The following is a 25,250-nucleotide window of genomic DNA, read 5'->3' on the forward strand; positions in this document are numbered from 1 at the left end:
TTTTCCAAGATTTAATTGTTAAACTAATTTTAAGCTAACTGCATATCATGTTTCCTGATCGATGCCTATGAAACTTGATTTATCTCAAAGTCAGGGAATCCAACAGGTATTAGACACCCATATTATAAAAATATTCTCAAGAACAAATGGTTTTAACAATTATGACAGTGCAGTTGTTAGTTGGGACATTTTAGATCAAGGAGACTTGCATGAAATACAAGGATTTGGGTACAGACCTGAATACTTCTGAGGCAAAAGACTACCAAATGAAGTTGTAGGCTTTATTTCTCTGGGGCATTCCGAAATCAGAATGTCTGTTCTTTTTAGTTGACTGCAGCTAGAGCTTCCTGAATCTAGAAGGGAAGCTCTCAGGGCCTTGTGGCTTGGCGTCTCCCAGGGCACTGTCATGCCTGCACCAGCCCAGGCTGCGCCCCGGGTGGGGGGGGGGGGGCGGGAAGGTTGGAGGAGTGCTCGGTACCCTTTGAAGAGGGATCACTAAATGTCAAGTACATCTGGGGTCCTTTTGAGTTGTATTTTCTAGGCCTGTCTCTGGGCTACAGAGAACATCTGACCCATTGATCCGATATCTCTCTTTTCTTTAGTTTATAGACAGGTGTGATGTTTTTCACAGAGATTGTATTGTATTGCATCTGGACAAGGCAATTATGTAAGTGATAACTACTGTGAGTGACATATCCACCATGAAAGAGGATTCGGAGTAGAAGGCAAAGATGTTGGTCTAATCTCCTTCCTGGGGTGCAGTAACGGACTTCGTAAAGTTGGTACATGGGCAGAGGCTCTATGTGTTGGTTCCCTGGTTTTGCACCAGAAATGCTAAGGACTTCTATTTAGAACACAGAACGCTTCCCCTGCCGAACGTCTTACAAGTACTGTCATATTTTTTTAATTGAATATGATAAGCTTAGATTTGTTCTGAAATAAATGACTCCACTAATCATGTGGAATGTTTGGGTAAATTCAAGGAAAATGTCTCTATACCTTAAGTGGAATCGGTGTGTTCTTCATTTATTTTATGGTTGTTCCGGTTGTCTCTTACAGATGTTCTCAACCATTTCTTTGAAACTGCTCCACTCCTATTCAGGAGTTAATCGGTTTAATTTGCTGTATGTAGAAAAGTGGCCCATCTAAACTTGTTTTGGAATGCCGAGTGGTAAGAAGTGTTTTTCTGAGAAGGTTGCGTTGATAGGAAGCTGTATTTCCCTTTGCTGTGTGCAAAGGGCTATTTTGAGAAAATGGTAACACTGAATATGTGAGTTGTTGGGACTCAGATGTCCTGGTATATTACTGGATGACTTGCTTTTGAAACTTAGTAATAGTGAAGGCAGGAAACAGAACAGAGGAAGTAGTCAACAAAACTTTGTTGGTTTCAGTGAGTAACTAGAAACAGCTCAATTATCAGAAATATTTATTTCAGTTTCAACTACAAAGTTCGTGTTTGCGACATTATTTAATGCTTAGGACCATCCATACAGCCCAAGTGGTAGGGTTAAATGTATAAAACCAAATGTGAAGTAAGTCTCTCTAGTTCTAGAGACCTTTTGTTGACCTTGACCAAACATTATATCTAGTTATGTGTAACATGGGTGAGGGGAGCCAGATGGATTTGCTCTGCTGTGATTTGAGAGTTGGAGAATGAACTTGGCTCTGAAGGTGCAACTCAGTCACTGCAGTGGGAGCTGCCTGAGTACACTGCAGGATTACAAACTCTGTGATTGCACATTTCAAAAAAATTAATCACTGCTTTCTTTTCTAGGAAAGGCATGGACCAATATGTAAAAAACTCTTCAACAAAAAGCGTAAACCTTTCAATTCCTTGAAACAAAGATTACAGGGTACTGACATTTTCACTGTGAGGACAACTCCTCAATCCAAGGTATTATCAGTATCTTCCTTATTGTTCTTGATTACATCCATAAGTACATTAAAGCCTTTTGCTGGCTCTCTGGTTTCATTTTTGCTTGATAGAGCAGTTCAATGTCATGTAAGTATAATCCACCTTTACTGTACTCTTTTTAATCATGCTCACTAAGATTTCCAAATGTATTTCAGATACTTTCCATATGTGGCCAAAAAGCATCTTGTTTATACTTTCGTTAGAGTAGCATTAAATCTAGCAATTAACTTGGAAGAGAGTCACATTTAATCTTACATTTAAATCTTCCTTTACATTTTTGTAGTTTCTCTTCTTTTCTGATTATTATTTTGGGTTTTCCTTCACTATTGTGATAGTGATTTTTATTACTATATGTTCCAAACCTCTTTTAGTACTTTTGAAAAACAAATTCTACTTTCCTTTCCAAATTTTCACAGTCCTGTTTCCTGTAAATTCAAATCCCAGCTGCAAAAAAAAAAAAAAAAGAAGATGATAATGGAGAGATAGTTCAGTGTATGTTGGTTTTTTTTTTTTTTAATAGCCTCAACCTGTGAGGAAAGCTAACTGGAGACAGCAACATGAAGACTTCATTAACGCGATTCGATCAGCAAAGCAGTGCTCCCGAGCCATTAAGGAAGGCCGGCCCCTCCCACCTCCTCCGCCTCCATCCATCAACCCAGGTGTGTGGCCAGTTCGGTTTGCTTTTGACCTTCTCAGCCAATTGAGGCTGTGCTTGAATTTTGGCCAAACTATCACTCCTCCTTTGCACTCTAAAATTAACAATAGCACTTAAATTACATAAAAGTAATTGTATCATACAATTGATATGATCCTATTTATTTCAATTCTGCCTAAAGATTCCATGTTTCCTTCGAACTCTGTCTCAGTGTGAGAACAACACTATACCCAGTGTCATGGTGTTAGCGGACCACAGGGCATGCCACTCACACCACCTTCTGTGAGACCGGAGCCACGCAGCGTGACCGAAGCAGTTCTGTGACAGCTCCCCAGTGTCAGGCACCCACAGCTCTTTTTATGTTTATTTTTTCAGATCAAATTCCCATAATATAAACTTTACCATTTTAACTACTTTCAGTTGTATAATTTAGTGGCCCGCAGCTTTTTTACCCAAAACTTATTATTTAATAGTAAGTTTCAAAATTTATAACACATAAAGTATTTTAGTATGCATTTATTAAGTTTAAGTACATTTTCCTGCATATCCACAATACTATTGATGCACTTAACATATAGATTCATATTTTCCCAGTTATCTTACGAATGTCTTTAAAAGCTCTCTCCTGTCCCCACAGCCACAATCCAAGATCAGTCAAGGTTTATGCATTGTCTTCTGTTGTCTGTTTAACCTCTTTTAATCCTGCACATCACCCCTACTAGGCCAATTATGTTTTAGAATTTCTCATATTCTAGATTTGTCTGTTTTTTTTTGTCATATTAGTGTTTAACTTGTTCTATTTCCCATTTTCCTATAAATTGGAAACCCAATTTAGAGGAAATTAGAGGCCTGATTAGATTAATATTAATATTAATTCCTTATCAGGTACAAGATTTTCCAATATTTTCCCCCATTTGGTAAACTGTCTTTTCACTCTCTTGATGGTGTCTTTTGATATCATCCTTTCCCCCATGTTGTTTTCTAAGTTTTAAGATTTTAGCTCTTACACTTAGGTCTTTGATCAGGTTGAGTTAATTTTTGTATGTGGTGTAAAGTAAGAGCCGAACTTCCTTGAAAGTTGGGTATCTAGTATTACATGTGATTATTTAGGGTTTTTTTTTTTAAGCACTACTTGTTGAGAAGACTATTCTTTCCTCATTGAATGATCTTGGCACCTTTAGCAAAAGTCAAGTGATCATGTATGAGTAGGTCTGCTTCTGGGCTGTCTGTGCCATTCCACTGACCTGTACATCTACCTCTCCTACGGTAGTACCACACTGCTTTCATTAGTATAGCTTTGTAGTAGGTTTTAAAAACAGGAAGTGTGAGCTCCCCGAGATTGTTTTGGCTATTTGGGGAACTTTGAGATTCATATAAATTTTTAGAATTTTTTTTTATTTCTAAAAATGCCATTGGAGTTTCAACATCTTACATTGTTTAGCTACTATTGTCATCTTAACAATATTGTCACCCAATCCTCGCACATGGGATGTCTTTCCATTTATTCATGTTTTCTTTAATTTTAGTGATTTCAGTGCATGAGTCTTTCACACCCCTGGTTAAATTTATTCCTAAGTGTTTTATTCTCTTTGATGTTATTGTAAATGGAATTGTTAACTTTCTTTTCAGATTGTTCATTACTAATGTATAGAAATGCAATTGACTTTTATGTTCATCTTTACTGCAACTTTGCTGAATTTTGCTTATTAGCTCTAACAGTTGTTTTTTTTTGCTGTGGGATCTTTAAGGTTTTCTACATATAAGATTATGTCACTTATGATCAGAGATAATTTTACTTCTTTCTCTCCAATTTGTATGCCTTTTATTTCTTGTGTCTAAACCTTATGGCTAGGACTTCCAATACCATGTTAAATAGCACTGGCAAAAATAGGCATCCTTTTCTTGTTTTCCATTGAATGTAATGTTAGCTGAGGGTTATAATTGATGATTCATGCATAGATAATAGCATATTGAGTGGATTATAATATGTGAAAATGAAATGTATGAAACCAATAGGGCAAGGTTAAGGAAAATGGACATTGGTCTGTCTAGAAAGTTTTCAGCCATGTACGATGAAAAATAGAGATATTTATTGAAGAAGCTGCAATACAAGGAAAATTATACATGGGACAAGGATGCCTCAGTCCCCTTCAAAGTAGCCACCTTGGGACCTCACCTTCAATCACCTGAGGAAACCTTGTTCGCTGGTGGTGGTTTGAATCAAGTCATTGACAACTGCAGCACCATGTTCCTTCTGCTCTGGTAGCAGAAGCCATGGAATGAGTTTTGCCACAACATATTTCATGCCAAGATCCTGCATCAAAATCTCAGACATAGCAGTTTTTGGAATCCCCAGATCAGCTTCGTACATGTTCAACATTCTCAGGTGTTCTGCTTGTTGCAGGCCTTCCAGAATGAGGATCACTTTCAACAGATTCTTGGCCATCTTTGAAGTGTTCATGCTGCACTTTTACTCACACCGCACTCATTATATTGTCCCTGAAAGTCTTCTGAATCACCTGAATAGTTTCCGAGGAGGAATATTCAAGCTTAATGCAAAATTTGATGCAGATTTGTTGCTCTACTGGCTCAGTCATTTTGAATGCAATGGCCACACAATGAACGTGCTCACTCGATGGCATCTACTACCCCCAGTGACTACTGCAGTGAAGTCGTCATTGTTCAAACGTGTGCATTCCAGTCCACTCTTCTTGGCTGCCAGGTTACTTTTATGTCACACAAACCATTCTCATTGTATTAAAAATGGCTGTACTTTTTCCAGACAGACCTCGTATATTGTTGAAAGGTTCACATTATACATAGCGTTACTTGAAGGTAGAGCATTATATTCTAAAGATGCTTATTATAAATGCAAAATATTGACATATAACTAATAAGACAATATATGGAGCAGAGATAAAATGAAAAAAATCATTCAAAAAAGAAGACAGGAAAAAAGAAACAGAGAACAAGTGGGATAAAGAAAAGTAGCAAGATGGTAGATTTAAATCTAACTATATGGACAGTTACACAGAAATGACCTAAAACTTCAGGTGAAAGGCAGAGATTGTCAAACTGAATAATGAAGCAAGGTCCAACTATATGCTTCTACAAGAAACACACTTTAAATATAAAGACACAAACAAGCGGGCCGCACAAGTGACAGAACGAACTGGTGGCCCCATGGGCTGGGAGAGGCACTGCCCTGGCTGTGGAGCAGCTGGTCAGAAACTCAATATTCCAGCATCTTCAAGTTTGAATCTCAGGTTAGAAGTCAGATGGTGGTTTTCTTGAAGAAGTGGGGAGGACCAGAAGGTGACACATGGGGGAGTGTTAGGGACATTCTGTCTTATCAGGATCAGTTCCGTGGGAGTGTGCATTTTGTGACTATCTCAGAGAGCCATACACTTTTAGAGGTGTGCCTCTCCTTTTAGATAAAAAGTAAAAAAGAGAAATAAGCACCTGCAATGTCAGAGCAACTGTGGACTGGCATGTTCAAAGCATGGGAAAAGATATACATCAAATAATAATCATAAAACTGCCATAGCTAATATTAATATCAGGCAAAGTAAACTTCAGGGCAAGTATTATTAGCAGAGATAGTGATTAAAAGATATATTCCTCAAGAAGACCATCAGTCATAAATGTTTATGTACCTAGCAATAGAGCTTCAAAGAACATGAAACAAAACTGGCAAAACCAGAAGGAGAAGCAGAAAAATGTACAATGATAAGAGTTTATCATTGATCTCTTAGTAACTGATGAAATAAGCAGCAGGAAAATCTAGGGATATAAAAAACTTGAACAACGGTATCAACCAGTTTGATCTGATTGACACCTATAACTATAATGTGACACACAGCAAGTGCAGAATATAATTTTCCTCAAGTACATACACAACATTTCCCCATAGACCATGTGCAGGACCACCAAGTGGGCCTCTCAGGAGTGAGAGAAACTGACAGACACCAGAGGGGGGCAGGGACAGGGATAACGGGGGAAACAAGGGCAAGGACCTAGATAAAGAACGTGTATAAAGTACCCACGGGCCTGGACACCAGGGTGGGGGTTGACTGAGGGAGTGGGGGTGGGGGGACAGGGCAGATGAATGGGGGAAAAAATTAAGATAACTGTAACTGGACAATAAAAAGTAAGAAATATAAATGAATGAAATCTAAAAGGCTAAAACCATACAGACTGTGGTATCTGACCACATTAGAATGAGAAGTGGACTAATGGGCATGGACAGCAGTGTGGTGACCGTGGGGAGGGTGCGAGCGGAAGAGGGAGATGGTAGGAGGGGGTAACTGGTCATGGAAAGAATACAATAAAAGTAAAGAAAAGAAAAAAGAAATTAATGATGAAAATGTATCTAAAAAATTTCAGAATACCTGGAAATTAACAACTCATTTCTAAATAATCCATGGATCTAAGAAGAAATTACTGGAGTAATTAGAAAATATTCTGAACTGAATGGTAATAAAACCATATCAAAATTTGTGGGATTTGGCTAAAGTAGTGACTAGAAGGAATTGTATAGCTTTAAGTGCTTACATTAGAAAAGTAAAAAAGTTTAAATCAATTGCCTTAAATTTTCTCTTTAAAAAAGTAAAAAAAAAAAAAAAGAAGAAGAAGAAGATGAAGAAGAAATTACACCTAAATTAACTAGAAGAAAGAATCTAGCTTTAAGTAGAGGAAAAAAATAGTTTTCTATTGGCAAAGATGTCAGACAAGGGTGCATTTTATCTCCCTGCTTGTTTACCCTGTACACAGGGCATGTATAAAAAATTGGGCTAGGCTCAGGAAGGAGTGGAAATTGGTGGAAGATATAGATATCAATAATTTAAAATGCACAGATGACACCATCTTACTGGCAGAAAGTAGTAATGACTTGGAACAACTGCTGATGAACTGAAAGAAGTGCCAAAGCAGGACTGCATTTAAACATCAAGACAAAAATTGGGACCCCAGAAGAAATACACAGCTCTAATGAGCACATCAAACAGATAATGAAATAAAGATCTCACTTACCTTGATTCAGTCATCAGTTCAATTGGAGACTGCAGCCAGGACATTTAGAGAAGGTGGACTTGGAAGGGCAGCAATAGAAGAATTAGGAAAGATCATCCAGAGCAAAGATGTTATTAGAGACCAAGACTGAAATCATCCACACCTTGGTATTCAGTGAACGTGGTATGACCACGTTCAAATGCGGAAGTTGTATGGTGAAGAGGCTGACGGACGAAAATGGACTCGTTTGAAACTGGGTGTTGGAGGAGAGCAGTAGGGATACCCTGGGCCGTGGGAAAGATGAGCAGTAGGTCCTAGAGCAAGTCAGGCCTGAGGCACCAGAGGAGATAAAGGTAACAAAACTGAGGTTGTCCTGCTTCAGGCGCATCATCAGAAGGCAGGGCTCTTTGGAGAAGACAATAGTGCTGGTGAAAAAGAGAAGGCAGCAGGAAGAGAGAAAGACCAAACGTGAGATGGACTGACTCCATAAAAGAATTCACAGGCACCAGCCTGTCTGAGCTGAGCAGGGCTACTGGGGACTGGACGTCAGGAACGTCACTTATCAGAGGATCACCAGAAGTCAGAACTGACTCGGCAGCACATGAGAAAATAATAAATGTAATTCACGATATTAATTTTGTAAAAATGTGTTAAAATATTTTTATTTTTAAAAACACACAATCATCTCAGTAGATATAGGCAAAGCCCGTGACAAAATGCAATGCCCACACATGTTTTAGAAAATGCTTAGGTGGAAACAGAAGGACACTTCTGATAAAAGACATCTCTGAAAATCTGCAGCTAACATCACATTTAATGGTAAAGGCTGAACACTTTCTTACTGAGAAATGGAAAATAAGAATTTCCTTTTTGATCACTTCTATTCAACACTATGCTAGAAATAGTACCCAGTGTAATAAGGAGATAATTATATATATAATTCATATATATGTGCTATAGATAAATGATATATACATAGATCATTTAAAGATTGAAGAGGAAAAAGTAAAACTATCTTTATTCACAGACAATATACTCATAAATGGGTAAATGTAGGAAACCTTTGAAAAACACAAAAAAGCTTCTGAAATTAAAGTGAATGAACAGGATTTCAGGATATAGGGTCAATATACACAAGTGAATTGTGTTTCCATGTACTGGGCACACACAACCGAAAAATAAAATTAAAAACACTACTTATAATAATGTAAAAACACTGAATATTTAGGTATATATTAAAAAAATAAGTTAGAATGTAAAATGGAAACCTTATAACATTACTTAGAGAACTTAAAGAGGAACAAAATCTGTGGAGAAATTTCCCATTTTCGTGGTTTGGAAGACTCAGTGTTGTGTTATGAGTCTCCAACTTGATCTGTGGCCTTGGAGTAATTACAATACAGATTGCTGCAAGTTTTCTTTGCCAGGTAGGAATTGACCAGCTGATTCTAAAATTATATGGAAATTCAAAGGAACTGAATAGACAAGATAATTTTTGAAAAAGAATACAGTTGCAGAACTAAGACTACCATATACCAAGATATAATATAATGTTACAGTGATCATTACAATTTGGCATTAGTGTAACAATTGAAGAAAAAAGAGAACCTAGATATAAACTCCTCCACCACCTATAGGCAATAGACGTTTGACAAATGTAGTTCAATGTGGTAAAGGATAGTCTTAGTAATACATGATGCTGGGAAAGCTGGACATCAATATGGGAAAAATGAACCTTGATCCTCATACCATATACAAAAATTAACTCAAAATGGATCATTGACCTAACATAAAAGTCCAACAACTATAGACTTTCTAGAAAAAAAATCTTTGACCTAAGGGTCAAGATTTCTTAAGCACTAACAATTTTTAAATCGAAAATTGATAAATTGGACTTCACCAAAGTTAAAATTTTTATTTTTGACTTTAACAAAAATTTTTAATGGAATCTCAAAAATTTTATTTTTGAGGGATTTCATTAAGAGAATGCAAAGGAAGCCCTAGGCTGGAAGCAAATACTTACAATACATCTATCTGACCAAGGACTCACACTAAGAATATATAAAGAAATTACAACTCATTCATTAATGAGACAAACAAACCAAGAGGGAACAGGCAAAAGATATATTTGAACCAACACATCAAAAAATAATGAACAAAACCACATAAATAGATATCCTATATTACTTTTATCAAGGAAGTATAAATTAAACCACAGTGAGCTACCACTGCATACCCCCTTGAATGGCTAAAATGAAAGACCGGCAATACAAGTGACGGCTAGATGTGGAATAATGGCACGTCTCATACACTGCTGGTAGGAATGTAAAGCAGTGCAGCCTCTTTGCACTGATATTTTCTTAAACATAGACTTCATTATAGAGCAACTCCAATCTTAGGTATTTATGCAAAAAAACAAAAACATGTCTTTATAAAATTAATGTTCACAGCAACTTTAGGTAGTATAGATTGTAAACCTCTGAAAGTGTTCATCAGTGAGGGAATGGATAAACACATTGTGAAATACTTACAAAGTGGAACACAATTCAACAGTGAGAAGAGACTGCTACTACACATAGAGAATCGTGGTTGTTATATGGAATTATAATGTCTTCAGTGACAGGAAAATACATCTTTGGCTGGTCTGAGACTGGGTTTGGGGAAATATTGGCTGAGCGGGTCATGAAGGAACTTTTTTGGGTGCTGGAATTATTCTGTTTAATCGGGCTGGTTACACAAAAGTATACATTTGTCAGAAGTCGTTGAACCAGACATTTAAAATAGGTGACTTTATTTCATATAAATCATTTCTCAAAGCTTATTTTTGAATATAAGAAAACAACAATAAAACAAAAAAACCCTACTGTGTAATCATGAAATAAATATTATCTGAAAAATAAGTCATCTGATCTTTTTTTACCAGGTAGTAATTTTAGTAAGCACTTCACTTCTGCTGGGTGTTAATGAAAATGTCATTAAAGTAATGCGTCATCTCAAGATGTTCAATCGAAAGAACTATGATTATGGTTTTGATAATACTTGGACAATAAGCTTCACAGAACAAAAACATCTTTTATTATAAATACTTTATTTTAATAGCAGAAGCCACAGAATTGAATGACTAACTGGTGATTCTTTAGCTGAATGATACCATCTCAGATGAGTGAATTTCTATTATTTTCATGTCAAACTTAAAATGTGGGAATTATTGTTTTTTTAAATAAATAATTCTCTTTGTAAGGCCTCATCAAACATAAAATTTGTTTATCTGCTTTTGACAGCTTCATGCTAAAATATAGTTTCACAATTACATTCTTTTCTGGGTTCTCACTGTAATTTTATGCACCAAACAAAGTGATTACATACAATAGCCCAGTTTAATTACTATAAAATTACTTTGATTGATAGGAAATTTATATTAGCCCAGATCTTCTCAGGCTTAAATAGTAGGAACTATACAGAGCTGTAAAAGAGTCACATAGAATATTGCCTTGCACGTGTGAGTTTGCAAGCGATTTTTTTTTCAGCCTGGTTCCCTATTTCATAACTCAGTTTTTGTGACACGTATATATTTATCCTAATTCTTACTGAGCTAAGCAAGTCTGCCAATCAGTCAGCTTTCCAGGATGTTGTGAGACTTTATAGGGATGATGACATTGAATATTTATCATCAGAATTTTCCAAGAGGCCTGAAACATTTGTTCACCATTTCACAGAGCTTCATAGGCGTGGGTACTCCTATGAATGCACCTTTGAATGATGCTCGCTTTTCTGCCTTTATTTTTTTTAAGGAGATTTAACCATCCTCCCCAGAGTCCTCATAAAAATCCATTTCTCCCTGGTGGGTGTGACTTGGTCGGAGAGTGTCCTGTAACGAAGGCTGTGGGTTTGATCCTGGTCCCAGTCTATGCAATTGCCGGTCTGGGCACCTACAGAAAGCAGCCAGTCCATGCTTCTCTCTCACATCGCTGCTTCTCTCTCTAAAAGCCATGAAGAAAATGTCCGTCAGTGAGGATTTTTAAAAATCCATTTGTAGTCAGGCTTCTAAAGTCATCATCTATTGAAATAAATCATCCCCAGTGACTTTTGTGCCATTGGGATTAATAAAGAGGTGACTGGGATTGAGACGGGAGCAGAGCATGTGGCTTGGTCACCCTGTGTCCAGACAGTTAGCACTGAGACATACTTTCTCCATTCTCAGAGGATTTGAAGTTCCCTTTGTCTGCCCCGAAGTCAGGGCTTCTTGTTCCTCCTCACGCCCCCGGAGGATACAGCGCCGCCTCCTCCCGCAGGGAATGGTGACTGTCTGCTCCTTTGCCTAGTCCTCCAGTCCCCTCTGAGCTTTTGTTGGCAGGGAAATACACTTCAGCTTGATTGTCTCCATGGTGGCATCTAGTGCCAAACATACAGAAGGGCAGCAATGAATGAATGAACAAGCGGGATCAAGCAAACCACGCAGTCGTTGCTGTAATCGTGGCCTGTGCCTGAGCCCACTCGGTCCACGGTGGCAGCATTTCTGCCATGAGCCTTGACTTCACAGCTGGTAAAAATGAAGGGATGCACACCCAGACAAAGGCCAAGTTCCAGGTGGTTTTCTAGCCCCTTGTGAGTTCTGCGTGATAATGGCACTTCATGCTTTACTTTTTCTAAGCAGTTTCACTCTCGTTTGGTGGTTGGGAGACCAACCTTGCTGGGCCAGTTTCCTTATAGGAATGGTATCTCCGGCCCCACCTGTGATGCCAAGCCCTGGTGTGGATTATTTTAGCTAACTTTCACAATGACCGATGAAGCGGGTGATACACAGTCACTGCAGAAATCGAAGCCTGAGGAGGTTGAGTAACTTGCCCACATTCACACACAGAGCAAGGGACTTGCTGGGGCCCAGACCAGTCTGGCAGGCTGCGGAGCCCTCAGCGTTTCCCAATGCTGCCCTCTTTTATTTTTTTCAAGGAATTTATCTCTGTGGGAAATTTTTGCTTCTGTATTGGAATGCTTAGTCCTTGATTACAGAAACTTTGTATCACCAAGTATAAAACCGCACCTGGTACGGAATAGGTGTTCCATGTGTATTGAATTAATAATTAGGTACTGACTTCCAGAGTGCAAAATGAAGGGTTAGGAGAAGCGCTCATCTTTCATTTTCTTCCAGTTTCTTTCAATTGTTACATTTTATGACTATTCACTTTAGGAAGTGATGTATTAAAATAGAAAGCTCCCCAGTGTGCTTTAACAGTCGCCTTCAAAAGACTATTGACTTTGAAGACATCGTTGCCTTCAATACTCATCCATGCATGTGGGAATTTTGGCCAACCCAAACTTCTGTGCAGAGGTTAAGTTCATGCTTAACCTCTCAGATCCTTTCCGGAGGGGCGGAGGAGTTATTCTCCTATGTTGCTCACATACACTTTGTCATCCCTCAAGAAGAGGTACCTAAAAACAAAACATAACCCCGCATCTCTCTCTCTCTGCTTGCTTTAGGGAGCGGTAGGCTCCACCCGTCTTTGCTATGAGCATCTCCTCGTTCTAACACCCAGGGTCTTTCTCACCTCTCACGTCACTCATTGTCTGGCACGTGCAAACGAGAGCCACATTGAGATGAGTGGGTACCCCCCACAGACCCACAGACAACCTCCTGCCCACAGAACTGCCCAGGACATCGGCCTCCTTACTGAACCTCTGTGTTCAGTGGAAAGAATCTCATTCTGCAGAAACAATGTCTTTCTGCAGTGACGGTGGCTTCAGATGCCATCCCAAGACCCATATTCTGAAACATCCCATCTCCCTAGCAGCCCCCTAACTCTTGTATGTCTCTCTGTCACAGTTGGTGCCAGGACCTGGGCTTTTAAGTCTTCAATGCCCTGCTGAGTCATCAATACTAACATTCTGTGATTTCAGGACTGCTTTTCACACGAAGTTCCACTTACTAATTCATTTAATCGGCAAGTTCCTAAGTCGAATTTGTGTAAGTGTTTTAAGGGCACAGTCTTCGTTGCAGTAAGTGCACAGTATGACAGTTTCTCCTCCCATGTCCTCTATTTGGTCCTGGCAGGCCTCCCCTCCAGAACAGGCTGTCTCGAGCCAGCACGGGCCACCTTGTTCTGTGTTGGAGCACAGCTCATAACCTATTTATTTTATTTCCTATAGTCCTCTTCAGAGATTTTTTTTCACCATGCTAATTGCCTTTTGTTGTCTTTACATTCAGATTATATTCAGTGTCCATATTGTATGAGGAGGTTTAATGAAAATGCCGCCGGTCGCCATATTAATTTCTGCAAGGATCAATCTTCTCGCCGAGTCTTTGATCCAGCCCAGACGGCAGCCAAATTGGCCTCCAGAGCACAGGTAATATCTCTCCCTAGGTGCTGCCTCTTGTGCCCTTGCATGCCTGGGCCAAGCAGGTCAACTCTGGGGGGAACCTAAGTTACTCGTCCTGGGAAAAATAAGGATCCCTGTCACCGATCACTGTCCCTCATCCCCGTGGGAGGGGGCTCCTTTTGAGTTTCCCACTTACACCACCTTTGGGTGTTATAGAACAATGATTTCGGTAGTCGTTGCAGCTTCTCAGGATGAAGACGTGAATCTATAAGTAGTATTTCTATAATATTAGGTTCAAAGGAGGACCACCCTGCAGGCCACATGTTCTGCCCCATAGAAGAAAGGTGTTTGACCTTTTATTAAAAGCCATAGAACCAGTAAGTTGAAGGGAAGAAATGGAAGCAACTGTTATAGATAGATACAAATAAGTACAATGAAAACTTGCCCAGGAAAACTATAGATTTATTTAAAAAAAAAAACAGAACTGGAGCCAGTGAACAGCTTTGCATGGATCGCAGGTCCCAGGACGTAACTGACTGGACAGCATGAAAGCTATTACTCTTATAAACATGGCTCAGACACCAAGAAAAGATTAAATTGGCATGAACACTTAAAAGCATGAAATAATGTTTAGAAAGATTTCCACGAAATCCATTACCTAATCGGGATGGGACCTTCTCCAATAAGAACTTATCCCACGGCCATGGGCTCCAGCTCCGTCTGTGCTGCATCAGGCAGGTGTGGAATACCTTCCCTGTGCCCGGCACTGTGCCAGGTGCTGGCCCATCAAGGGTTCATCACTCAGAGGAAGTGGGGATTTGGAAACGGTGCAATAGCAAGGTGTGGTGATTGCCTTGTACAGGAGCACAAGGTGAGGAAGAGGCCACCAGGATTCATGGATGGCTTCAAAGAGGAGCAGATATTTCCCCCTCATCTATCAAATGGGTTCAGCAGTGTAGAGTTGGCGCTGGGGAGGCCATTCTTCACAAACATCCAGCTCACGGCCCGAAGAGCCCAGCTCATGAGGTTAAAGCACAGCTGCCTGTGGGAGGTGATGGGCAGGGGCAGACTGAGCCTGTGTCCAAACTAGAAGGGTATTAAGTCAAGCTGGTTCAGAAAAGAGGAAAAGGGGAATTAAGTGGACAGGTGCCCTGAATCTGAGGCCAGCCAGCCCGAGGGCCTGGAAGCAGGAATTATAGAGTCCCCAGGTACCTGGGAAGCGCTCCCTTCCATCTCACCGGCTCACCTGTTCCTACTGTGCTTCGGCTTCCTCTTCTCCCTGACCTTGGCTTTTCTGTCTATTATTAGCCCCATGTGTCATTTTATAGGCAATGTTGACTGGCTGATGTATAGACTGGAGGGACATGGAATTGGCTTTTTAGAAAGATCAGCCTTGCAATTAGCGTTCAAGATGGATTGTCAGGAGACCAGCTAAAAGCCACACCACAGGGAAAGAATCGTGGGCTGGAATAAGAAGACTAATGGGCGTGGGGGCATGGAGAGAGAGTGTAAGAACTAATTGATGTAAGAAGGTAATTGGAGATAGGGTAAAAGAGGATCAGGGGTGACCAGAAGGTTTTTAGCTCTGGAGCCTACGCAGTTAATGATACTGTACGTCTCGATAAAGGATCGCAGGAGGGAGGAGACAGGTGTGTTGGTGGGGCAGGCAAGGTGGTTATGATAAATATAGTTGTAGAGATTCAATCTTCACCCCTGAAACAGTATGGGAGGTAGTGCAATGTAGAAAGAGCCTGGATTCTGCAATCCACAGTCAGGGTCTGCCTTGCAATCCCACAGTTCGCTACCTGTAGGGAAACTTAGACAAGTTACTTCAAATTTTTGAGACTCACTTTCGTCCTTACCTTGCTGAGTGGTTGGGAGGATTATAGATAATAGAAGTGAAGCACCTTCACATAGGGGTCCCCCCAGTCATCCTCCTTCCCCCTCACCCCACCCTCCTCCCCCTCTCTGGGAGTCCTTTCCTCTGGGTGGGAAAGACACCCTGATTTCGTGGGGATGTGACTGCTTTGGGCTCGCATTCAACTTCGCCTTGGAAAGGTTTTCTCAGTATAACCCTGCCTCCGCTTTCCAAAGCAGCACAGGGTGCGGCCCATTTCTTCGAATGGTTCTTCTGGCCAGTTCACGAAGTGAGTCGGGGTTTAGTGGGGCCAAAGGGAGCACTGGGAAGCGGCCACGGAAGTGCTTTTTATTCCTGAAGGAGGCCAGCTGGCCGTCCCGACTGTAACCAGTGACTTGGCCCCGTGCCTCGCCTTGTTTTGCAGAGCTAAGTGGTGATTGGGAACACAGAAGAAAAATGGCTTGCTCTCTGAGTGAACGCACTGTCGAGTGTGTCTGAACAGCAGTGCTTGTTTTACCCATGCCAGCCTGACCACGCCGGGGCCCGGCCTCATAGTGAGGCTTATTCACGAGTGGCACAGACAGGGAGGGCCAGTTTCAGTTGGGAAGGGCTGTTAACAGCACAGCTGAAATGTGTTTCTATTTTAAAGAAAACCAACTTTGAAAAAGTGTTCTGCCCTCTGAAAATAGCTCTGTTTGTTTGGCTGGGGATGAACTGCCTGCTACAATCTCACAGCTAGCCTTGCCCGAGTGAGAATTCTCACTTGGAGTAACAGGTTATCTTTATGTAGTTTCCATGGAGATGTCGGTGGGCTCAGCAGCGGGGTGAAAAGGAGCTAGCAAGGAACCTTTGGATCCTCATGCTGCATTAATGTAACCATTCTGCTCCTGCTGCTCAGTGGGGAGGGGTGTGGCGTGGGGATGTTGGAATTCCATGTTTAAAACATTTGCTGCCTGCCAATGTCTGTTTTTCTTCTCTGTTCATGTATTTAAAAACAAAGGCATCTTCAAGTGTAATGAAAAACTAGAATGTTCCATAACTATCTTTTTTGACATGGAGTGATTTCTTATGTCTGTACACAACTAATTTCTCAGGATTAACATATCGCAATTCCCCCAAAGGCTTGATTATAGAATGAAAGTTCCGAACCCTTAACATGGCTTCGCTCACCAGAGGGGCGGTTGGGAACCTGGCTAACCGAGGGCCAGGGTGTGCATGTCCCCATCCCCCGAGTGTGGTAGGTGTCCGGAAATGACTCTGGGTTAAGTGGGAAATGCGGAACGTTGCTTGTGTGCGCTCCCTGAGGTTAGAGGCCTGTTCTCCTTCTCTCTCTAGGGTAGGGCTCAGATGGGTTCCAGAAAAGAACCAACCGTTACCAGCGCCGTGGGCGCTCTGCTACAGAACAGGGCCCTGGACACCACAAGATTGGCCCCAACCAGGCCAGGTAAGTCAGTGTAAACAGGTCAGCTCTCAACGGACAGGGTCCGAGGTGACCACTTTTGGCTTTGGGATTTGTGGGCAGCCTGCAAAAGCTGTGTTACCCAGTGTTCCTCTTGGATATAAAGATACATGGGTCTGTTTGAAGTTCAAGCTGCTTTGCCGAGGGGGGCACATTTCCTAATATAGCTGGTTTAGAGAATTCTGACAAAATACAAAGTCAGGGTCCGGAACCATCCTGCTCTGACTAGTAAAACTGAAAACCAATAAAGAACGGGAGACAACAGCTGATCAGAGGTGTCGAGAATTAGGGGAGACAATGACGTCACTATCTCGGAGAGATATCTGTACTCCCGTGTGGATTACAGCATTTTTCAAGTAGCCCAGATACAGAACCAACCTAAGTGTCCACTGACCAATGGATGGGTGATGGCGGGGTGTACATAACACACACAACGCAACCCTGTTCAGTCGGATAGAAGAAGGAAGTCCTGCCGTCTATGACGATGTGACTGGGCATCAAGGGCACTGTGCTAAGGCACATTCGTGAGAACAGAGTAGATTGGTGGTGGTCGCAGCAGGGGTAGGGTGGGGAAAAGGGGGAGGGTGGGTCAAGGGCACACTCCTAGTTATGTGAGGGATGAGTTCTGGGGTCTAGTGCACAGCATGGTGAGCAGAGTTAGCACTACTGCATCCCACACTTGGAAGTTTCCACCCTGGCTGGCGTGGCTCAGTGGATTGAATGCCGGCCTGAGAACCAAACGGCTGCAGGTTCGATTCCCAGTCAGGGCACATGCCTGGGTGGCAGGCCTGGTCCCCAGTGGGGGAGGGGCAGGGGGAGAGGCAACCACACATTGATGTTTCTCTCCCTCTTTTTCTCTTCCCCATGCCCTCTCTCCAAAAATAAAACAAATAAAATCTTTTTTTTTAAAGGGAAGTTCCTAAGATAGCAAATCTTACATGTTCTCACAACCACAGGCACAAAAGTTACCTGTGTGAGCTGATGGGTGTTAACTAAGTTCATTGTTAACTAAGTTCATTGTTCATTTCACAGTATATTCATGTAGCAAATCGTCACACTGTACATCTTAAATTCATACAATGTCATATCCAATTACATTTCAGTAAAGCCAGAAAAAGAAGAAAAAGGGAAGATTTTCTTTTCTGGAACTCAATAATTTCTTCAAAGTAACAGAAAGACATAATCGCCATTATGGTGCTCAGCTATGCGCCGGCCCACTCCCGTAGTCCTCACAGTCGTCCTCCAAATGTTTTCATCTGCAGAAAGGGAAACTGAGGCTCAGAGGAGTGGTTGTTGGTTCCAAGCACATGGTGGTAAACAGCAGAGCTGGATTAAATCCCTGCTGTGCTCCCCTATTCTTTGAGCCACATCAGCAAATGTGCCATTCTTCCTTATGGCCGGCATGTACCACGAAGGCAGCCCGGAGGGATGCGTGACCATACGGCACCTCTGATCACGGGCCTTGTTTGGAAGGATTATCAGTACCAGAGTAAGAACTGCCAGTCCCGTGATTCACAAACAGCACAGGGAAGTTTATTATTAGTCTTTAAATTCCTCATGAGTTGCTTATCATGGGCTAAAAATTGAATTAATATTTTAAAATTTCCCCATAGCCCAGTAAAACCAAGTCATTAGATTTTTCCTGATCTGTGAAAACTTAATGACGAGGTAGAGTTTAGTTTTCACACACACTTCAAATTTTATATATATACTTGTTTGGTAAAACTTCACTAACAAGCTTTTATTAAAAAAGTATGATTAATGTCCTTCAGAAAAGATAGTTTCTTTATATTATGATTGCTTTTCTTATTTTTTTTCCAAAGAATATGTTATAATGCTTCCTTTCCAGTAAAAAGCACTCCTTTGGGTTTGAGGTCAAAACTTATTTGCCAAGAGGGAATATTTCTTAATTCATCAGGATTAGAGAACTCTGACAATGTGCAAAGTCAAGTCCAAGTACAGCAACAGAGCCTGGGACCTTCGTTCCCCAGTCCAGTAAACTTGGAAAGCGACTGAGATTGGAAAGGATGTGTGCCAGGTGTAGTGTTGAAAATAAGAAAAGAGTTTCCTTCCCTGAACTAAGTCATTTTTTAAAATCAGCAACAAGGCCCAAGTGAAGACTCAGATGTCCGGTGTCTCAGAACATTAAGCAGAGCGTTATTAAGACACCATTTGGATACATTAGAAAATAGATTCGTAGGCCAGTAGATCTAGGCAAAACAGCACTATACCCACTTTTGACTAGGTAATGGTGGCTTAGAACCACCGTCATGTTGCCAAGTGAAAGGCAGAGCTTTCACCGTGGCACACACTGGGTTCTGCACCACCACCTGACCGCACCTGCGCCTGCGGCTCCTGTGCTGTTCCGCAAGAAGCACCAGCCTGCCCACCCTAGTCCAGGACCTGTGCCTGCGCTGCTCCCTGCTGAGGGCCGCACCACGTCCCCACGGATCTGCACTGCTCACCCCCTCCCTCCAGTTCTCTGCTGAGTGTCATCGGCAGAGCGAGGCCTCCACCTCTGTGTTTAAAATTAATCAATCCCTCCATAATTCCCTCTGTTAAAAATAGCATTTATCATCATCTAATATTCAATGTATATGTATTTGTCCCCCCACAAAAAGAGGAATGTTAGTTTTAAGAAGGTGTGGATCTATTTTTTATTGTACTATTACATCCCTACCTGTTAGAATTATCCATGGAACATGTGTGGTGCTCGGTAAATGCTTTCCGAATGAAACATATGGGAAAAAGCACATATCTTGATTCTATAATTTCTCATTTCAGTTATCGGCCTATGCATAGAATTGTTATGTTAATTAGCTTTAAGAGAGAGCATTTGGATTTATTATATTTATCTATTGCAGCAATTTAAGATGCATTTTCCCCAAGATTTTGACAATTTTTCCTGACAAAAGAACCTGAGGAACACGCATGAGAATGGTTGGACTAGGGCGACTTCATCGGCGTGGGTGGGCTGACCAGAGATTGTGGGCGCATTGTTTGGGCTCGAGTGGCTGGCAATGGTTCGAACAGTTTACAATGATGGTTGATGGTCCCACCTGTGCAGGAGACAGGTGGACCTAAGTTGCATTTCCAGTTTAATTTCTTATTCTTTCCTGTGGCCTTACCTGCTTAATTTAAAACAAAAATAACTGCAATTAGTGTGCCTTTAAACTAGTCGCATGTCATCCAGACCCATTCTGGGAAGGAAGCAGAGTGTATTCAGGAGTGGGGAGATGGATTCTAGAAAATGTTTGAGCACTGAATGCTTTTCGCTCATGTAAACAGGCCGGTGTGTGAATCAGATTCGAATCTGCTCTCCACTGTTTATTTTGGTCAGTATTAATCTGTTTGTAATGTGATGGTCTCTTGAAAATTGTGGTTGAGCCTACATCTAGATTGATAATCAGTGGTTTAGGCCACTTGGTGTCACTTGCCTTCCCCACAAATCCTATTATTGTCTTTTCCTCTAGCTGGTAGTGAACCCCCTACAACTCTGGCTTTCATTCTTCAACTTTCTCAAGTAAAATATGCATTTAGCATCTCCCGTTTACAACATTTTGTTCTAAATTCACGGTCAGGACAGACACTTGTGTGTAAGTCACACTCCTTATCCATCCCAGAGTCTTATAAGAAAAAAAAAAATGTGTGTGCAGGAGAATCTGATACAAGAGAGCATGTGATGTTACATGAACTTGGTACACAGCTGCCATGGATGTTTAAGAAGATTCATTCAACACATAATTATTGTGCACGGTTGTTTCTTATGTTTGTGGATTCTTAAAAGTCTAGGGGGCTAGCAGTCAATATTTAACAGTGGGATGTAAACTAATATTCAGCTGTGGGATGTAAAGGTCCTGAGGGAACACAAGGAAGAGATAACTTTGCCCAGGAGGCTGTACGGAGGAGGTGACACTCTAAGAGAGGAAGCTCCAGGGAAGTGGAGGCATTTACGATGAGCTTTGGGATGACCTCCGTTTTGACCAGTGGAGAAAAGTTGCAAAAAGAATGAACAAAGATCTGGGAATGAGAATGCAGAGGACAAGCCGTAGAAACAAATGGCTCATTTGGCCAAAGCATAGAGAAGAGGTGGGGCGTGAATAGAAGTCAAAATTAGGTGGGAGGCTGGCCCCCAGCGCAGAGGGGTCTGTGTCGTGAAGGCTGACTCCATGCACATTAGGCTGTGGTGATGACCTGGGCACTTGGCGTTTCTGGCCACTTTATATTAGCCTGAGAGAATTTGTATTGAGAAAGAGCTTTTCAAAAATTATCACGTCAGATAGTAAGGGTTACTGTAAAAAATATGAGAAAATGGGGAAAAGTATAAAGAAAAAAATCATAATTCCACACCTGGACATGACCACTGTTAACACTGCTATTTTTTCAATATTTTATCTATTTATAATCCTCCTTTTTCCTGTTTTTTTTTAAGGATTGTATTTATTTATTTATTTTTGGAGAGTGGGGAAGAGAGAGAGAAAGAGAGGGAGAGAAACATCAATGTGTGGTTGCCTCTAGTGCACCCCCAAATGGGGACCTGGCCCACAACCCAGGCATGTACCCTCACTGGGAATCAAACTGATGACCCTTTGCTTCACAATCCCGTGCTCAATCCATTGAGCCATACCAGCCAGGGCTGTTTTGTTTTTTTTTAAATCAAAGTTAGGATCATAGTCCATGTATATATCCTGATCTTTTTTTACTAACAAATCTCAAACATTTCCCTATGGCAAAGGGTTTCCTTAAAAACATAGTTTTATATGACAAGAATATATATAATTTATTTAGCTGTTTTCCTGATGTGGAACAGGTAGATCGTGTCTACTTTTTTAAAGAATAGATTTTATTTATTTATTTTTAAAGAGAGAGGGGAAGGGAGGGAGAAAAAGAGTGAGAGAAACATCAATGTGTGGTTGCCTCTCACGGGTCCCCCACTGGGGACCTGGCCTACAACCCAGGAATATGCCCTGACTGGGAATTGAACCTGCAACCCTTTGTTTCTCAGGCCGGCACTCAATCCACTGAGCCACACCAGCCAGGGCAAATTGTGCCTACTTTTTTGCTATACAAAATAACTCCCTTCTTCATAGACAATAGTCCATACTTAATTGTACACTCTTCTAAGCACTTCACACATTATTCCTCATTTAATCCTCACAAGGGAGTAAATGACTATTCATAAACGTAGTTGATAAATGAGAGAAGCACAGACAGGTAAAGCAACCTGCACAAGTAATTGAATGGGAAATGGTAGAGCCAACCCAATCTTTGTCTGCTTGGGAAAAACTGGGTCAAAAATGCAGATAGTAAGGAGATCTATAGTTCAGATTGGAAGTGAGTTTCTAGCCTCGTCAGCAAATCCCTGCTGGTGGCTGTTTTCTCAAGGGTTTTGACATAAGAGTGATTGATTTGCTGGGAAGGTGCCTCTGAGCATCAGCTTCTCCACCTCCTTGACGTGGAGAGACTAAGATCAGTAGGAAAACGTTGGGATCTCAGCTCGGCTGCTTCATGTACTTAGTGAGTTGCATTTATAACTTTGTTGGGTGGGCTCAGCATCAGAAGCCAGGGGGGCGTGTTGAGTGCTTCTCTGCACCAGCGTCCCCACCTTACCCGGCTTCCCTGTTTAGCCAATGTAATGAGTATCTGGGGGCCAGTTGCTGATACTTCGAAAGAAATAAAACTTGTAGATCTTTGGATAAAAGGAACACTAAAGCTCTTTCTATTCCTATGTCCTGTGATACTTTGATCCCCAGTTTCCTTGGGTTATTTGGTTACTCCCTCTTCATAAAAAAAAAAAAACACACACACACAGGAGGCTTCTAGGACAGAGGGGGCTTATTCCTTATAAAAAAATGATTTCTCTCAGAATCCCGTCCCATACCATGTGGTCTAAAACAGACTGTGGTGTGCCTGTATCCATAAACTCTGGCCTCTCCATACCTAAGAGAGCTTCTGGACACCAGGGAAAAGAACCCTGTTAGTGAAGCGAGTCCATTGCTGTGTCACAACTTGTGGTGAGGGTGTGTGTGGGGAGGCATCTGGTGCTAAGTGAAGGCCTAGGGGCTGGGAGAGAGAATCCTGAGACAGTCCCTGGCTTTCTTTATTATTTGGCCCAGGATAGAAACTGAGTATTTGTCTATAGCTACAGAACAAAACAAAATGGAGCAGAGACATTGATCCAATGTGAGCATTTCACAATCCTTCCTTTTTTTTTTTTTTCTTTCTTGCTAATGTTTGCTTTTACATAATAACAAATCTGTTTATGTCTGTAAAGGATTAGCAGTGGACCCTGCTTCTGGAGCAAAACTCAAACAAGGATTTACTAAATCTTCTAAAAAAGATTAACTCCTAGGGGCCAGGTAAGAAAAAAAGATTTAAACTCTAATCCAGGTGTCCCTGATCATCTAATCTGCAAGATACAGTTAATGAGCCTTTAAGGGAATGACTCCGTGGCAGGCAACACAAAGAGAAATATGGGCAAGCCCTGAGTTAGGTTGATAAAGTGCATGCTCCTGAAACTTACTCTTTTGTTAGACCTATAGTTCGAAAATGATATTCGGTCTGATGCTTAACCTAACAGGGAAAAGGAATAGTTCTTCATTTTGACCTGCAAGGCCACGGCCTGGTCCCATGTTTTTCCAAACATGTTGCCCGCCAAAGACAGTTCCTGAGATAGACCCGGAATAGGATTGAAGTCGGAAGACCTTTTTCGTATTGTGAATCATTTGTTAAAAACCCTTAAAAATGTAAGGAAGCTTATATTGTCTGGCATTCTCAGTGTGGAGACAATGGAGTTCTAGTATGTATCTTCTCTTTTTGCTTTCAGAACGGCTTCCTAAAACTCGCCTGTATAGCAGTGCCCAGAAATGCCACCAAAGGAAGGCGCCCTGCATGTCTGTTTCAATACCTATGATTCCTCTCAAAACATCGTGTAGAAGAAGTACAAAACTGTAGCTTTTCAAATTTTCTTATTTGCTCCCTTCAAAATAGTCAAAACAAACTCATTAAACACCACATTACCCTGTACAGTGCTTGATTTAAAGATTCGCTTGAAGCATTTTTTAAGCTGGACATTTAATGGGCTTTTCAAAGGATGTTGCTTTGATAGTAGGAAATTTTTAGTGAAAGTTTTTGGAGTGCTAGCATTATTTACTGACTAGGAAGGTCTTCTTTGACCCAGCTTTGCTATTTGCTTCTAACAAGCATTAAACTGTGATTAGTAACAACTCGTATTTTAAGTGCCCGTCTACATACCATGTAGAATTGTCTCACACACACAAGTGCACACTGCAGGGCAACACTGCAATGGAGGGAACCTGGGACAACGATCTCCCCACCGGGAGGGAAAGATGCTCTACAAGGCCTGAAGCCATTTATCTCGGCCAAACCAGGGGACAAGTCTCCGTCTTCTCATTGGTTTATAGAGCTCTGTGGGTAGGCCGTAGCTCAACTATTTGTTTGTTGTTACCTTAAAGGGCTAATAAACTCTTTTTGTAGAGTCGTTTAGACTAAACTCATGCTTTCTAATCCAGTAATTTTAATTTTTTGATTTGTAATTGATTTTAATTCTCGCCCAAGGAAATGTCCACTGATGTAGGAGGAGTCGGGGAGGGGAAAGAGAAATTGATCCGTGGTCTCCCATAGTTGCCATGACTGGGATCCAACCTGCAACCTCTTGGTGTACGAGATGATGTTCCACCCAACTGAGCCGCCCAGCTGGGGCTACTAATTTTATTTCTCTTAAACACGGGGAATTTCAATTAGGAATTAAAAGCCACTTTTCCTGCCTAAATTTAAGTAGAACCCGAACTACTCCCGCTTGTAGTGCTGGGCAAGCACAACACCTGCAACCCTTCAGATCTGTATTTGGGGATCAAATACTTCGTTTTGTGCTGAGGAAAGTCAGGTGTAAGTCCTGGAACTGACTGAAGACTACGAGGCCATGGGAAAGTATTTGGGGAAGCCTCTACAGAAGGGCCTTGGGAGGATTTAGCCGAGGTAAGTCACTTCTTCTCCCGTCGCTGTGGGAGGCTGTCTT

The 25,250-nt window shown here is 41.3% G+C and overlaps 1 protein-coding gene across 1 annotated transcript in view; it reads left to right on the forward strand.

The window, feature by feature from the left end:
* ZC2HC1B (zinc finger C2HC-type containing 1B) overlaps positions 1 to 24,084 on the forward strand; it is a 34,190-nt gene extending 10,106 nt beyond the window's left edge. The window contains exons 3-8 of the mRNA XM_037144969.2: positions 1,775 to 1,894; positions 2,436 to 2,574; positions 13,783 to 13,922; positions 17,089 to 17,197; positions 23,487 to 23,571; positions 24,039 to 24,084. Of these exons, the coding sequence (XP_037000864.1) occupies positions 1,775 to 1,894; positions 2,436 to 2,574; positions 13,783 to 13,922; positions 17,089 to 17,197; positions 23,487 to 23,557 (579 nt within the window). The 3' untranslated portion in view covers positions 23,558 to 23,571; positions 24,039 to 24,084. The remainder of the gene's footprint in view (positions 1 to 1,774; positions 1,895 to 2,435; positions 2,575 to 13,782; positions 13,923 to 17,088; positions 17,198 to 23,486; positions 23,572 to 24,038) is intronic.
* Positions 24,085 to 25,250: the final 1,166 nt, after the last annotated feature.

Source organism: Artibeus jamaicensis, unplaced genomic scaffold (genome assembly GCF_021234435.1).
Source record: "Artibeus jamaicensis isolate MK-2021 breed Jamaican fruit bat unplaced genomic scaffold, CSHL_Jam_final contig_3176, whole genome shotgun sequence".
Taxonomy (NCBI): domain Eukaryota; kingdom Metazoa; phylum Chordata; class Mammalia; order Chiroptera; family Phyllostomidae; genus Artibeus; species Artibeus jamaicensis.